This window comes from Hydra viridissima, unplaced genomic scaffold, assembly GCF_058129835.1.
Source record: "Hydra viridissima isolate aposymbiotic clone 2 unplaced genomic scaffold, HvirCarnegie_v1 scaffold_5, whole genome shotgun sequence".
Taxonomy (NCBI): domain Eukaryota; kingdom Metazoa; phylum Cnidaria; class Hydrozoa; order Anthoathecata; family Hydridae; genus Hydra; species Hydra viridissima.
In genome coordinates, this window is record NW_028324304.1 from 9989734 (window position 1) to 10004944 (window position 15211).

The 15211-nt window shown below is 30.7% G+C and overlaps 3 protein-coding genes and 1 pseudogene across 5 annotated transcripts; all 4 read right to left on the minus strand.

The window, feature by feature from the left end:
- Positions 1-789: 789 nt before the first annotated feature.
- On the minus strand, positions 790-1632 carry LOC149888559 (uncharacterized). The gene has a single exon (XM_090087410.1). It carries the CDS (start codon positions 1386-1388, stop codon positions 798-800), a length of 591 nt encoding a protein of 196 aa, XP_089943536.1. The 5' UTR covers positions 1389-1632; the 3' UTR covers positions 790-797.
- An 873-nt stretch (positions 1633-2505) lies between these two features.
- On the minus strand, positions 2506-9967 carry LOC145200612 (uncharacterized). Of its 3 annotated transcripts, XM_090087411.1 has the most exons (7): positions 9870-9967; positions 6899-7113; positions 6499-6616; positions 6016-6356; positions 5569-5790; positions 4893-5052; positions 2506-4607 (listed from the first exon to the last, which is right to left on the minus strand). In XM_090087411.1, exons 1-3 carry the CDS (start codon positions 9881-9883, stop codon positions 6510-6512), a joined length of 336 nt encoding a protein of 111 aa, XP_089943537.1. In that variant the 5' UTR covers positions 9884-9967; the 3' UTR covers positions 2506-4607; positions 4893-5052; positions 5569-5790; positions 6016-6356; positions 6499-6509. The 3 variants fall into 3 exon arrangements, with proteins under 3 accessions (XP_089943537.1, XP_089943538.1, XP_089943539.1); XM_090087412.1 differs by lacking the exon at positions 2506-4607 and having other exon boundaries at positions 6016-6125; XM_090087413.1 differs by lacking the exons at positions 2506-4607; positions 6016-6356; positions 6499-6616 and having other exon boundaries at positions 6928-7113.
- On the minus strand, positions 7835-9465 carry LOC149888560 (uncharacterized). The gene has a single exon (XM_090087409.1). The coding sequence runs from the start codon at positions 9392-9394 to the stop codon at positions 7886-7888; it is 1509 nt and encodes a 502-aa protein (XP_089943535.1). The 5' UTR covers positions 9395-9465; the 3' UTR covers positions 7835-7885.
- Positions 9968-10505: 538 nt separating the features above from the next.
- LOC145183221 (zinc finger MYM-type protein 1-like) lies at positions 10506-12187 on the minus strand (annotated as a pseudogene).
- Positions 12188-15211: the final 3024 nt, after the last annotated feature.

The following is a 15211-nucleotide window of genomic DNA, read 5'->3' on the forward strand; positions in this document are numbered from 1 at the left end:
GGCCATGACAAAACTTTACAAATCTTACCACATTACAAGATGCAAGTTGGAGTATCCACCCTAAAAATAAGCCAAAGAAAAGATTAATTTAAAAAATTTTTAAAATACAAAATATAATAAATTTATATCTTGGCTTTTGGTAAATGATATTATTTAAAATTCCAAAATTCTAAATAAATCATTTTTAACAATAGACACCACGTGAAGGTAAGACAGCGCCGTCTATCAAAAATATATTGCAAGCTACATAACTTGCTGTACCATATTTGCAAGCTACAAAACTTGCGGTACTCTGTCGGTAATCTTTTAATATATAAAAAACAAAAATATTTTATATAATATATTTTTATATATATTCAAGTATATATTATTTTACTTATCTGTATACTTGAAATTATCAATATTAAAAATAAAATAGCATATCAATAATATTTACATTCCGTTTAAGAAAATATTAATTCATCTGTCATAATATCAGCAGCAGCAAGCTGTATTTTTTTCATCTTATATTCAACAGCTTCCATATCTGTCTCATCTTTTTTCCAGTAAGAAATAGTGTAAATTCTGTCTTGTAATCCCTTGTTTACCTTTTCAATTCTACCATCATAATTGACAGATTTGGAATTTTCAGAATCATACCACACATGACCAAGTTTCCTACCATCAATTCTCTCCGACATAACATCATCTAAATCTTCAAGTTGCTTTGCAGATAAGTTATATTTATGCATCATTTCACTGGTATTTAAAATACAGAGCTCACGCTCTAACTTTCTTTTTTGTTTTTCGTCCATTTTTTAGCGTTTACAAACCAGTCTACCAGTAATCTCTGCTCGAATTTCATTATGTAGTAGTCGTGTTTTCATTCTTTTTTTGCGTGCTATGCAAATAGACCACTTAACTACCTTTTCTCTAGAAAATTCGTCCAGATTGTCAAGGTAATCGATCGTCCTATTCTTTTTGGACCTTAATTTGCTAGATATATAACAAACTGTTGCATTAGGGCATCCTCCTTTGGCATCACTAAACATACCCGTTAATTCTTCGCTGTCTATATTGTGAAGCCTTGCACTCACTGTCTCCTCTTTGAGTGCTGGTGTAATTGAAAGGGAGAAATATCTTTTATAGTGACGAGTCAAGATTTCCTCAACTGCATTAAGACAAGTTGAAGTCATTTTTACAAGTTGGTCATCAATGGGGCATAAAGTTGTTATAGGTTGTAAAACATTTGGGTAAAGCATTGTTCCAAAAAAATCAACTTTTCTGCAAAATAGTGCAGCTGGATCAGACTTGCAATTAGTAACTTCTTTTAGAACATCTTTTACTACCTGGATACCAGCGACATGATCAAAACTTGCATCATCAGCAGATACATTAAACTTAGTCATCCATGAATGAAATGAAAATAAACAATGAAAATATAACTATTCAAATATAAAGATAGTATGTTTATAAGCAAAAAGCTAAAATTAGGAATGGTTATAAACTTATGTAAACAATAAACACAGATAAAGATAAGTATACAATAAGTAAAGAACATTAACTTAAGTTTTTTAAATGTTTCTATATATAGGAAGATATTATAAATGTTTTATTAATATTTACATAATTTTAACTATTTTCTCTTTTGATTATGTAAATGTTTTTTTGATTAATAAACCCAATATTTATGTGACTTATACTTACGAAATATTAAAAAATCAACAAAAAGCTGGGTAGGATCTAAACAAGAAATAAATATTAGACATGCTTGTATAATGATTTAAACACTGATCCACAGATAAAGAAGTAAATAATCCAAATATAATAAAAGACAATAACAATGATTATCATTAAATGATATGTTTTATAATAAACCATATATAAATAAGTATATTACATACTTCATTAGTTTAATCTTAACAAAAAACTTCTTAGTATTTTTAAAATATTAAATGTTAGTGTTTTAAAATATTAAAGCTGTTCTTATTGAATGCCAACAGTTTTAATCTGAAACATTAATCTTTTTTTATATGTTACATAAAAAACAATTAGGGTTTTACATTAATCATTATTTTTGGATATGAGAAAAAAAAATTGAACTTACTATCTGTTAGTGCAGCCATGAGATTTTTGTTGGCGTTGTCCATATTAAATTAATTCTAATACTATAAATCAAAATAATTCAAAGTAAGATTTTTATTTGCATCTCACCCCCCCTTATCCGGATTTCGGCCCCACCCGGATTTCGCTTAAAAAAAAAAAATAACAGAAAAACCGATATTAGGCACCTAAAGTCCAACACTAATTAGAGTAACTGCTTATAATTATTTTTCGTTGAAATTTGGCATGTTCATAGAAAATGCATAAAGCAAACTTTTTTAATAATAAAAAAAGCGGTCTCTACATTTCTTCGACTACAATTCCATGTGACAACATCAACCAAATTTTCATGCAAAACTCTCAGCAAAATACTCCATAAAAAAGTATGGTAGCGATCATGGCCGCCGAGAGGGGGGGGGGGGTGTTGTGGGTGGGTGGACGGGGAAGATTCCCGGGGCCCCGCGTGTGTACAAACAATTTTTTAAAGTAATTTTTAAAATATTTAAATAGTTTTGACTTTTAAAAGATTTAATTAACTTTTATTTTTCATTTACAATGACCAGAGCACGCTCCTTTTGGTCCTGAGTATGTAATTGATCATAATGAGGGCCCCTTAAGAAAACTTCTCCGGAGCCCGAAATTTCTCTTGGCGGCCATGAGCATACTGATCAACAACAAATGCGAAGCTAATCTTAAAGCTATCTCTAACCATTTTATCAATTTCTTTACTAAGATTGCTTCAAAATTATCCAATAGAATTCCGAATTCTAAATTCAACCTTCAAAAGTATCTGACCAATCCTAATAGCAACTCTTTTTATGTGCAACCAATAACTGAAGAGGAAACCCTCGACTATATAAATTCCACTATCATAGAAGGTAAGAGTGTTGGACCGAACAGTCTTCCAACAAAACTTTTTAAACTGGTGTCAAAAAATCTATGCAAACCACTAAGTCTCATCTTAAATAATTCATTTTGCAAAGGAATATTTCCTGATGTCTTCAAACTGGCCCAAGTTATTCCAGTTCACAAAAAAGGATCAACAGTTGACTGCACCAACTATCGTCCGATCTCTCTTCTTTCTAATTTAAGCAAAATTTTTGAAAAAGTTATACATAATAAATTATACGACTTCCTAAACCAAAATCAATGTTTATATAAACACCAGTTTGGTTTTCGTAAAAAGCATTCTACAGCTCACGCTCTTATCGAAATTACAGAAAGTATAAGAGTTGCTCTTGATAATGGAAACTTTGCCTGTGGGGTTTTCATTGATTTACAAAAAGCTTTTGACACCGTAGACCATGGCATTCTCCTATCAAAGCTTAACTAGTATGGTGTACGCGGTATCCCCTTGTAATGGTTTAAATCATGCCTTTCCGATCGTCAACAGTTTGTTACTTTAAATGGCACCTTCTCAGACATTAAAAGCGTTTGCATTGGTATTCCTCAGGGATTCATATTAGGTCCTCTTCTCTTTATTATTCATATCAATAATCTTAATCTTTCTATCAAACATTCAAACATGTACCATTTTGCTGATGATACAAATCTTCAATTAACGACAAACTCCCTCAAAAAACTAAATAAATATATTAATGAGGATATGGCCAGTCTTGTTCAATAGCTCCGAGCAAACAAAATCTCATTGAATACTAAAAAAACAAAAATAATAATATTTAAGACGCAGTATACTAACTTTTATAAAAAAACTAACAAGAATCTTCCAAAATACTTGAACTTTAGAATAAGTGGCCAAAAGCTGCCTTTGTCTAGTACCCCAGATAACACATCGAGGTCCTGCCGACGTCTTTTAGACGTCTTTGTTATGATCGGCCCTACGTCGGCTAAAGATGTCGGATTGTCTGCAATCTGATCACCGGTTCTACGTCGGCCCAATTTAAATGCCCCGACGTCCAGAAAATGGTATTTTGCCGACGTCGGCACATTGACATTATTGTGACTTTTGAAAAGAGCTAAAACAGCCGACTTCAGATGAAGAAGTCGGTTGGGCAGCAAATTGATCATCGGTCTTGAGTAAGCACAATATTAATATTCTTGCCCCGTTCATATAAATAAACTGGACTTTGTTTAAACACACTAGTTCATCGTTACATACCAAAAGCAACATCTTTTTGAAGTCGAATAAAAGAAAGACCGCCTAACTTTGAATAGAAACGTGATTTGATTGCTATTATGAATTCAGCACAATACGTATGGAGCAATGTAAAAAAAAATCCATCAAAGTTGTCACAAAATAGCTCAAGGACACTTTAAGTTTGTATCAACTGCTTATATCCATATTTCATTCGTTTAAAAAAAAAAATTAAAACGGTTTATTTATAATATATATATATTATAAATGGCTTATATCATAGTTAATATAAGTTAATGTTGACTTGCACGATTGGCACGTCGTTGTCTCCCTCCGTCCCGATCACTCGCATGTTTTAACAAATACCGACAAACAATACCTATCTCGTTATCTGTTGCTCGACTAGTTGCTGGATTTCTTCTAACTGCATCTAAACATGCAAAGCGTATCTATCTATCTATCTATCTACATATATATATATATATATATATATCTATATCTATATCTATATCTATATCTATATCTATATCTATATCTATATCTATATATCTATATATATCTATATATATCTATATATATCTATATATATCTATATATATCTATATATATCTATATATATCTATATATATCTATATATATCTATATATATCTATATATATCTATATATATATATATGCGAAATAATAAAAGATAAATTAGTTCAAAGTAATTTCACCACAAACAATTGCATAAAGGTGCATTTTGCCAAATGGCATCTTATTTCCTTTGCCCTTCCAATTGCATAACTTTGCAACATCTGTGCTCAATAAACGACTTAATACAGCTCTAGTAGTTGTCTTGACATTGAGACCTCCAACCAATCCAAGAAATCTTGTCTATATAAGTAAAATAAACACCTATAGCATAACTTTTTTTTATTTTTAAAAAATGTAACAAAAATCTGCAAGTGTTTTTGGTTTTATTGAGCATAAACAGCGTATTTATATATTTGTTAAACATTTTCAAATATTTTTCACCCAAAATATTCTTATAAGAATATCTTGAGTTTAGAAATGCTTTTTCTGGAACTTTTAAGAACTCTAATAAACAGGGTTTATTAAAGTTCTTAAAAGTTCCAGAAAGAACATTTCTAAACCTGCAACTTTAATACCAACAATTTTTCTTTACAAAATTTTCAAACATCTTGTTTGAAAACACGACAAACACGACAGAAGCATAACAAAATAAAACTGTTCTATTATATGTGAACTTTTGGAAGCATTTCATTGAGTAACAAAAATTGACTAAATTAACACAAAACTACCTTCTATAATTAATTATAATAACTCAATCTAAGGCAAAATTCACACAAACTACCTTCATAAGACAAAGTGACATATATAAAGTTTTACCAGTCTCCCTTTAACATCGCCTTCAATAGCTTGATCATCAAAAAGTTGAAGCTCTTCAGGCAATTGCAGGCAATTGAAAAGGTAATCCTCTAACTATATTATCGCCTTCATTAGTTAATACAAGTTGCTGTCATAGGTTTATGGTCTTCTCACCTTGCTCCTTAAGTTCCCCTCCTTGCTCTTTAATTTTTTCAAGAAGAAGAATTAGTTTCTGTTGCACAGCTAAAAAAAATAAAACTAAAACTGGTGAGCTAAATATAGTCTATAAATACGTAATATTAGCAAATAAATTATTAATCTTAATTTTATTTGATTTAATTTTATCTTCTTAATGTAAAACATTTTACAAATAAATGCACAACAAAGTAGTAATCTATAATTCTGATAAAATAATTCAGTAATCTTTAATTCTAATAAAAATGTGTGTTTAAAAACTTGAATATATACCTGTTGCTGATAAATAGAACCTTTCATCTGTAGAGCATGATGGAAATACTTGAGAGAAAGGTTTTTCCTGATGTTTCCAAAGCACTGGAACAAATTTCTTTTTTCCAGTGCTAAATGAAATATGATTTGGTTTGCTTTCATTTGTATTAAAAATTTAGAAAAGGCAGGAGGCTCAGGAAGATCTTCATATTCTATAGTTAAGTTTTTATGTCTTTTTTGTTCTGGATTATCATTAAAGTGTTTTTTTCCGTTCAGCTACTTGTAAGTTATGCGTTTGCAATAAAATATTTCTTTCTGGACTGCTGAATATCTCAGTGTCTGATGAAGGTATGTATGAAATCCTAATCAAAAGTATATACACAAAAAATAAAAAAATATTTGAACAAAAATTTCAAATATGAAACATATTAGTTTTTGTCAAAACACAGGTAGTCTTGATAACCTAATAATAAATCATTATGGCTAAACTTAATTATGGCATACCTTGTGCATTTTCATTTTTTCTGGAGTGTTGTTCCATCTTCAATGTCTAAAACATCAGTACCCAAATCAGATTTTTCTTTTGCTTTTGCAATACCTTTTTCTGCGCTTTCATACGTATCTAAAACCATTTTAATGAAGTTTATTGATATGTTTAATTAACATATATCTTAGTTAGATATATTAATGTAGTATCTTAGTTATGAGTAAGATACTACAAACAAAAGTATTTCAATTTATTTTACATTAGTATGACAGCACAAGGATTTATTCATATAACTACTCATAACCTGTTAAACTTACACAATAAATATTTGCACAATTGATGACAATTTTAGTGGATCAGGATTTTGATAAATATACTACAGTAATAAAAGATACTCAAGACTATACAAAAAAATACCATAATTTTTCAAGTTTTTAGCTTTGTAACTCTTCCATTTATCAATTTCAAAATCAGTACATGTCTGAACAGCTTTTAAAATTTTTTGGTGAGACTTATATGGTGGCCAGTAACATTCAAGATGTTCATCAACATCATTAGGTAATTTTCGAACCCAAGTTTTAGGAGCAATTTCCACTTCATCAGATTCCAAAAAGTGAACAATACAATATAATCTAGAAAATTAACAAATATGTGTACATCAAATGGTTTTAAAAAAAAAAATATTTATGCTCAATCCAATTCAGGTAAATCATCAAAAACAATTAATGCCAGACAATAAAATTTTTATAAAAAAGAAATAATGAGGTATTCACTGTTATTTATAGGTAAACACACACATTTTGTAACTAAATCATTTATGTTATATATAGAAAGTTTATCTTCAATTTGAGACACTTTAAATGCATTTAACTTTTTTGAGTCTAAAGGATATTCATAAAACCAGTTTGCATTTTGAAACAATTTTACAACTATAAATATATCCAAATCTCTTTTAAGTATGTTTTGAAGGATTCCAACTTTGGAAGTATTCAGAAGTACACAATTGTTACTTTCTGTTAATGAAAAAATGAAAGATTTAAGTTCAACACTCTTATATTGAATGGCATTAAACAACTCAGGCCATATTAATGGACCATTGTTATGTTCATTTTTACAAAAAGGGTACTCTTTTTTTTTATCCTTATCGGAGACAGAGATAAGCTTTTTTTCTGAAACTCTTCTAATAACTTGTTCAAGTGGTAATGATGGTTTTTGAATAAGTTTTTTAACACTTCGTAAGTAGTTTTCAAAAGGAAAAGCACTTATTCCATCTAATGCACCAAATCAACGAACATCATCTGGTAAATGAATTAGGCAGTAAACGTTATAAATAAGAAACTCAGGTTCATATAATTTCTGTGAATGCTGTACAAAAATTGTCAATAACTTTTGAGCATAGTCGCATCACTTTTGACATAGCTTGCTGCTAACAAGACATGAAATGGCTATATGAAGAAGCAAAAAATGCTTGTACAGAATAGGATGCATATTGTTTTGAAGAACTAATGGACCGGTATACAACAAAAACAAACGAAACTCAGTTGCCTTCCAATGATCTAGTTCAGTAAGCGAACGTGGTTTGTGTGCAAATTCATTTCGTATTGAAGGACGCAACAACTTCTGATGTTCACTTATTTTCATAACTTGTTGTGCAGTTAATCTAGTTTTTAAAGGACCCTTAACCCAAAACTGTAATAACTTTCTCATAACGCCTAAACAGACAAGATGCATGTAGTCTAACACAAAGTCAGTTACCATGCCAATAAACAATTGTGTATGTGGCAATTTTATTTTGTTTTTATAATGATCTTCATACAACATATCATTAAATGCTTCATTAGTTCGAAGAGGACTATTCACTTCTGGAAAGGTCATTCTTCCTATATGTTTTCCAGATTGAATGTAACGATCACAGCTATAATATCCACTGTACAGCTTTGTATTTTTTAAAAAGGATAGAGCAGGAGCATCACAGACAAAACTATGAATTTGAAACTGACAAAGTTTGTCTTTCAGTTTTATTCCATTTTCTTCCAATTGAGAGGTTTCAATCACAAATGAGTTCAAAAATTCAATAACATTAGAAGGTTTGTTGCAACCAGCATATATTCCAATTAGAAAAGGTTTGCTTGTTTCACTTGGCTGTTTTAATAAACCAAGAATTAGCCACAGCTGTAAACCAGTGCTTTTAAATAAAGGCAAACCATCGATATTGTATTGCATTAAAAATTCAGAACTATCTGATGGATTTAAAAATATTTTTTCATTTTCAAACAATATTTGAAAGCATGAGGCAATTTCAAAATGATGATATAAACCACCACTACTCAACTTTTCACAACTCACATATCTTGGTGTTGATAATAAAGTCCTGGGATCAAGTGGCAAAAAAGAATGATGTGGTTGAAGTATATGTAACAGAGATTTTATTGACTTGTGAGAAATATTTTCATTAACAGCCCAACATGCAAGCTCAACAACCAGTCCTTCCTTACCATAACTGTCATCAGTATCTGGAAAATTATCTGATTCAGAATTCCATTCCACCCTATCACTGTCACTCATTTGGAGATACACAAAGTCATTTGATTCAAATGGCTGATTATTAACTTTTTCACTTAACATAAAATTATTATGTGGAACTTGATTTATGTTAAAGACATCTGCAATTTTGTAAGCTTCACAAGAATCAGTTTCTTTATTAAAATAGACTTTATTACTTATATCTATTAATTTATTAGTAGGGGTTTTACTGGAATGCTCAATTGATAAAATATTATGAATTAGAACATCATCTTCATTTATGGCACTTGAAGTTTGAATGTCTTTCAAGTGTGCTTGAACTCTGGCTCGTATACAACGCCTCATGGTAGAATATGATTTGGACCTAATAATAATATCCAACAATTTCATTGTAGATGCATTGTTAGAAATTTATATCAATCCTATTCAGTAAGCCACAATAGAAAAGACTTTATGAAGCTATTACTAGAATGAAACATAAAAATAAATTTATTTTTAAAAAAATTATTAACCTTAACCTAACCTTTTAAAAAATATATTAAACTATTAACCTTGTAAGGTCAATGTCCTTAAACAACGTTGACCAAAAAGACTCACCAACGATTACTAACAAGACTCATCAACGTTGAGAAACAAAAGGTCAATAGAAATTTAAAGAGATTTCAAAAAATTTAAAGTTAAAAACTATTTAACAAATGCAAGCTTGTATTTGTAAACTTAAAACTTTAAAAATATCTTTACATATTTTTAAAGTTTTAAAATAGCAAATTAGCAACGAAACTTTCAAATCTTTATGATTGTCTTGATTTAATCAAAAATGAAAAAGTTGTAATATATATTTTAAAATAATGCTTAAGTAACATACTTGCTATTCATCATTTCTTCAGTTCTCTTTAAACTTTTTTTCCTTCTTTTTATTCGTAAATACAGACTTTTAGACGTGCACGTGCGGAAATAAATTTGAAGCATGTGAGCACAGTGTTTTCAATGACCAATCAAAATTCGTTTATAATTTTTTATTTTCATTTTAATTTTTGATTTATCTTTTTTAATTATTTTTTTTTTAATAAAAAAAAATTTACAGCCCTTAAATGCATATCTAGGTCCGAGAGTTCTAGATGCATATCTAAGGGCTATAGTTTTTTTTTATTTAAAAGAAATAAAAATTAAAACTAAAATTGAAATTAAAAAAGGAAATTTTTATATTTAAAACACCCTACTTTTGTCGGTAGGATAACGTTTGCACAATAATACAACGCTATGAATTGGTTGGTTTAATGTTATCATATCTACGTTAGCAGGACGTGAAAATAATTTGGGTTGCCCGACGTTATCCTAACGAAGTCGGTAAGACGTTTTAAGTAATTGGTTTGCCCGACGTAATGATATCAACGTCGGCAGGACGCCATATTGTGTTAAGTGGCCCAATTACAAAATTCCGACGTCGGGCCAACTTGCAGTGTTATCTGGGACTATAACTTATCTTGGTGTTGTGCATAGGCGTAGAGTTTTAGTTTTCCCGGATGGGGCATAAACTATTTTGTAGGAGTTGAAAATCTATAATAAGAAATAAAGTTTTTTCAATAGGCATAAAAATGTAATTTATTTTCTCAATTAAAATGTGTTCATGCGTATGGAGGCACGCATTATAAACCCATCGATCAAATGATCAAGATCAAGAGTGTAGGCAATATCGCGATGGCAATTTAAAATTGCGAGATGATTCAATCGCTCCTGAGACATTGTAGAACGCAAATAAGTCTTTAGCCTACGAAGACAAGAAAAAGAGCGTTCACACGTACATGAGGTGACAGGCATACATAGTAAAATTTTTACCAGTTTCATAAACTCGGGAATCAGTGAAATTAATTGAGAAACGACACCATCATGGTCTACAAGCTCTTTCAAAGCTGATTCAAAATTAGTTAGTTGAATATTCTTGGATTTTGCATGATCTATAAATATGTCGCGATGGAGTTGTAGTCTTCTATAATCTTCAAAGTCATCTATGTAAAAAGCCTCAACGAGTCCAACTTCCAGGCACTGACCGATGAGAAATTTTTTTACATTTGCTAAATGGTCTCAGTCGGTTTGAAACGGGTTGCAAGTCCCGTTATAACACAATCCAGAGATGCATAGAAAAGCTGGCGATAGTGGTCCTCTGGAGTCGTAGCAAAGTATGAAACTCCACTTCCAGTAAATTTTGATGTAATTGTACATTTCTGTGGCATCTCTGGTTTGTCAAGTAAACTAAATTCTGCTGCTACAACGGCTGCATCCCATAAGACTTTGAAGAGAGTATCACCCAGGGCTTCTTTTAACACCTCCTTAAACGTGTTGATGGTATTTCTTGCTTTGCAAAAATTAAGTTGCATGCCAAAAATAATTTTCAATAAACGTTTAACATTATAATTTGCTTAAAATAATATGTTAAAAAAAAACACTATGAAATAAAACAATATTTACCTTGGAGTGCTGTATTAGCATCCTCGATTAACGTGAAGATCATGCGCAAAATTTCCAATTTGGAAAATGTGTCAAACTTACAAAAAGATTCCAGATAACCCGCTGCTTCTGACTTATTTTTGGCTGAATTATCAGAATGATTTTCAAAATCCTCTAACCTGTTAATAATGGCAGAGTAGTTACTCGTAATAGATATAATGGACGGTTTTCTAAGGATCCATCGAGTGTGGCAAAATGGCCCCAGTGATGTTCCGCTTTCTACATCCTCTACATTTCGAAATTTGTTGAGATATGCTAATCGTTTTGGAGATCCACGGGTAAATACGATGAATGATTACACTAAATTTATAATATTTCTGATCTCTGTTTGATTTTTAAAAGAATCTTATGCTACCAAGTTGAGATCATGAGCGCGGTAGTGCACGTAAAAAGCCCGCCCTTCTTTCCCACTTATTAAAGTCTGCAATCCATAGATACTTCCAGACATGTTAGACGATCCGTCAAAACATTGGCCCCGACAATTTTTAATCAACAGGCTAAATCGACACAAAACGTCCATTAAACAGTTCTTGATGTTCTCGGTTTGCTAAAATCCCATTAAAAGTTCCTCAATTTTAAATTTTTCATTAACACGCCGAATGCAAATCGAAACTTGTTTTTTCGTGGACATATTCGTTGTTTCATCGGATCAAACTATTGAATTGTGATTCCCTTATACTTTCGTATAGCTTAAAAAGCATTGCTAGAGCAAAATCTTGTAGGATTTCGTTTTCAATATCAAGCGAGAGCCACTTTTGCTTTTCAGGACGATTCAACCATTTCTTCAGTTCCAGAGAATCGTCTGCTCGTAGTTTGAGTAGCATGCTGAGAGTTTGAATTATTTTCAACCTTTCCACGAATGAAAAGGCCTTGCGTTCCCTAATACATTTAGAAGAAACATTTATTTATCTAGTAAATAAACTTAATGACTGATAGTTAATCTAAATTTTTCTTAAAAGAAATTGAGGAATTACCAAATAAAAAAGTGTTGTAATATTTTTGATAAAGCCATACGGTTATCCATCATTTCTTTATTTTGGTGATGATTAAGCTGTTGGATAAATGTTGTTTCCAGTGTTGCTTAAGCGATCATACTAACAGACGCCCTATGAGTTCAGATCGTTCGTGAGAACCAAAAATTTGTGACGATTTCTTCCAATTAGAAAATCCGTTTAAAATAAAAGCTTCGTACAAATCTTTTTCTCTTGAACTATGAGGTAAAGGCATTTTCATTTGGGTAGCTTTGATGCAGGTAGAACAAAAAACTTTTTCTTTCTCGCAGTCATGTAAAACCGATTTATGTTTTTTATTCCAGTTTATGTTTAAATTTTCTTCCCTTTTTTGATGGAAAAGATGACTGTCTTGAACAACAAGGTCTAGACTCCTCTGTAAAAAACGGCGACTCAACAACAGCGGTTGAATCAGTTGCATCATCTAACTGAACAAATGATAAACTTTCATGAGTATTGTCTTGGAAGTTATTAGCATTTTGAGATTCAGAAAATAATGCAACTGTTTCAATTTGATTTTCTTTTTTTGAAAAGTATTCACTAATCTTCTTCATTCTACAACATCGTACAACTTATTACTTAAAAGTCAACGTACTGTTGAACAATTAAAAAATTTCTTTAAAAACTTACGTTTTTTTAATTCAAAAGATTTTTAATTCAAAACTTTTAAAGAATTAATACAAATAATACTGCCAAATTTATCAAAGAAAAAAAAATACTAAACGAATATTTAACTTACACAACTCTTTAGTTTATGTATTTCCGTAAATTTGCTTTTTATTACGTTTTTACCGATCTCAAATGAGTCTCAAACTCATCAGAAGCGTGGAATTTCTGAAATTCGAAAAATAATATAAACTTTTTAAAATCACCATAGGTATTTGCGGAAATATTACTATCGTTTTAAATTGTTATATTTGTTAATGTTTAAGTATATTATGGTTTTTATTTTTTAAATATTTCTGAAAGCTTGGTGAATTTCCCCGGGTGGGGCAAAGCCCCAGCGACAAATTTCCGGATGGGGCTCGAGCCCCCAAGCCCCAGCGCGTTCTTCGCCTATGGTGTTATGATAGATGAGAAACTTTCATTTTAAACACATATAAATAACCTTACTCTCAAATTAAATCGTGCCAACGACATGTTAGCGAAAATTCGACACTACGTGAATTTTGAAACATTACTATCTATATATCACTCAAATTTTGGTTCACATTTACAATATGCATGCCAAGTTTGAGGACAATCTAAAACCGTCCGTCTGTCTAAAATCGTTTCGCTTCAAAATAGAGCAATACGAATAATTCATTTCTGTCCAAGAGACTTCCCTACTGACATCCTGTATCTTACATCCAAAGTTCTTCGTTTCTATGATTTAATCCAGTTTCTAAATTGTTCATTTGTCTGGGATCAACAACACGGTCTCCTTCCTTCCATATTTCGTAACTACTTTAACAGTAGGACAAGGTGTGGGCATAAACTAAGATCAGTCACTTTTAACAACTTAACCATCCCACAAAAACAGACAAGTAGCATGGAATAAATTCCATTACATATCAGTGTATCCTTTCTTGGAACACCCTTCCCTACACCCTAAAAACAGATTTTAACCTTAGATCCAAGAATCTGTTCTTAAAGTCACTCCATCATTTTTATCTAAAAAGTTACGCTTAACTTTATTCTTAACCCCTATAACTTTTTTCTTTATGTTTATGTACATTTTATAATTTCTTATTTGTGTATATGCGTATATATGTATGTATATGTGAATACATTATAATAACTATTTGACCTATATTTTAATTCTTTTAAAAGTCTGTTTTATAAGTGTTACTTATAAAATTTTGTAAAGTTCTATTTTTACTATGTGACTAGTTTATTTCTTATGTTTTTCTCTTATCTTTTCTTTATATTATCTAGGTCATTGCGTTTTATTAGTAAATTACTATTTGCAATGACCTGTGTTTTTTTGTAACATCCTTAACACAAAATATATATATATTTATTTATTGATTGATTGATTGAATATTCATTATAACGGAGGATTTCAATCTCTTGGAATGTTAAGGGCACATGGCACAATGCCAGCATCGAAAGCCATTGAACTAATTAATAAAAAACTTAATTCATTTAGTTTAAACTTAGAAAAAGATATGTTGTCTTTGAAAACTTAGAAAAAGATATGTTGTCTTTGTTTCAGATGGAGCCAGTTCGATGAAAAATACTGTCTATGACACTAAACCAGAACATCAAATGTTACAATCATGCTATCCATTTATGCGCAATTGCCCAGCTAGCACACATACGTTGGGCCGACGTTGGGCCAACGTCGGAAGCGTTGGCCAATTTTATTAACTTCGCGCTGACGTTGGATCAACGTCGGGCCAACGTCGAAATACGACTATTTTTAAATGCGTACAGTGTGATACCGGGTTTAGCGTTAAAAAAGTTTTCGTCCATTTTTAAAAGCTGTGTGGCGCAACTTTTTATTAGAGTATTTTATTGCTTTGAATTTCATGATTTTATAATAATTTCGTAGTAATTGAGTATTGAGTAATTTCGAATTTAATATCAAATCATTAAAAAAATAAATACAAACATGCTAATTTTTATATCTATTAAGATGCAGTTTTTAATTTTTCTTTAAAACAAGAGTTTGTTTAATTAAATTATAATGTTTATAATGTCATTATGT

Excerpts from the sequence above, each read along its gene's own strand:
- LOC149888559 (XM_090087410.1), bottom strand. The coding sequence starts at position 1,388 with ATGACTAAGTTTAATGTATCTGCTGATGATGCAAGTTTTGATCATGTC.
- LOC149888560 (XM_090087409.1), bottom strand. The coding sequence starts at position 9,394 with ATGAAATTGTTGGATATTATTATTAGGTCCAAATCATATTCTACCATG.
- LOC145200612 (XM_090087411.1), bottom strand. Across the intron at positions 6,617-6,898 it reads TAAAAACTTGAAAAATTATG|ATACGTATGAAAGCGCAGAA; the intron begins GTATTTTTTTGT and ends AAATGGTTTTAG.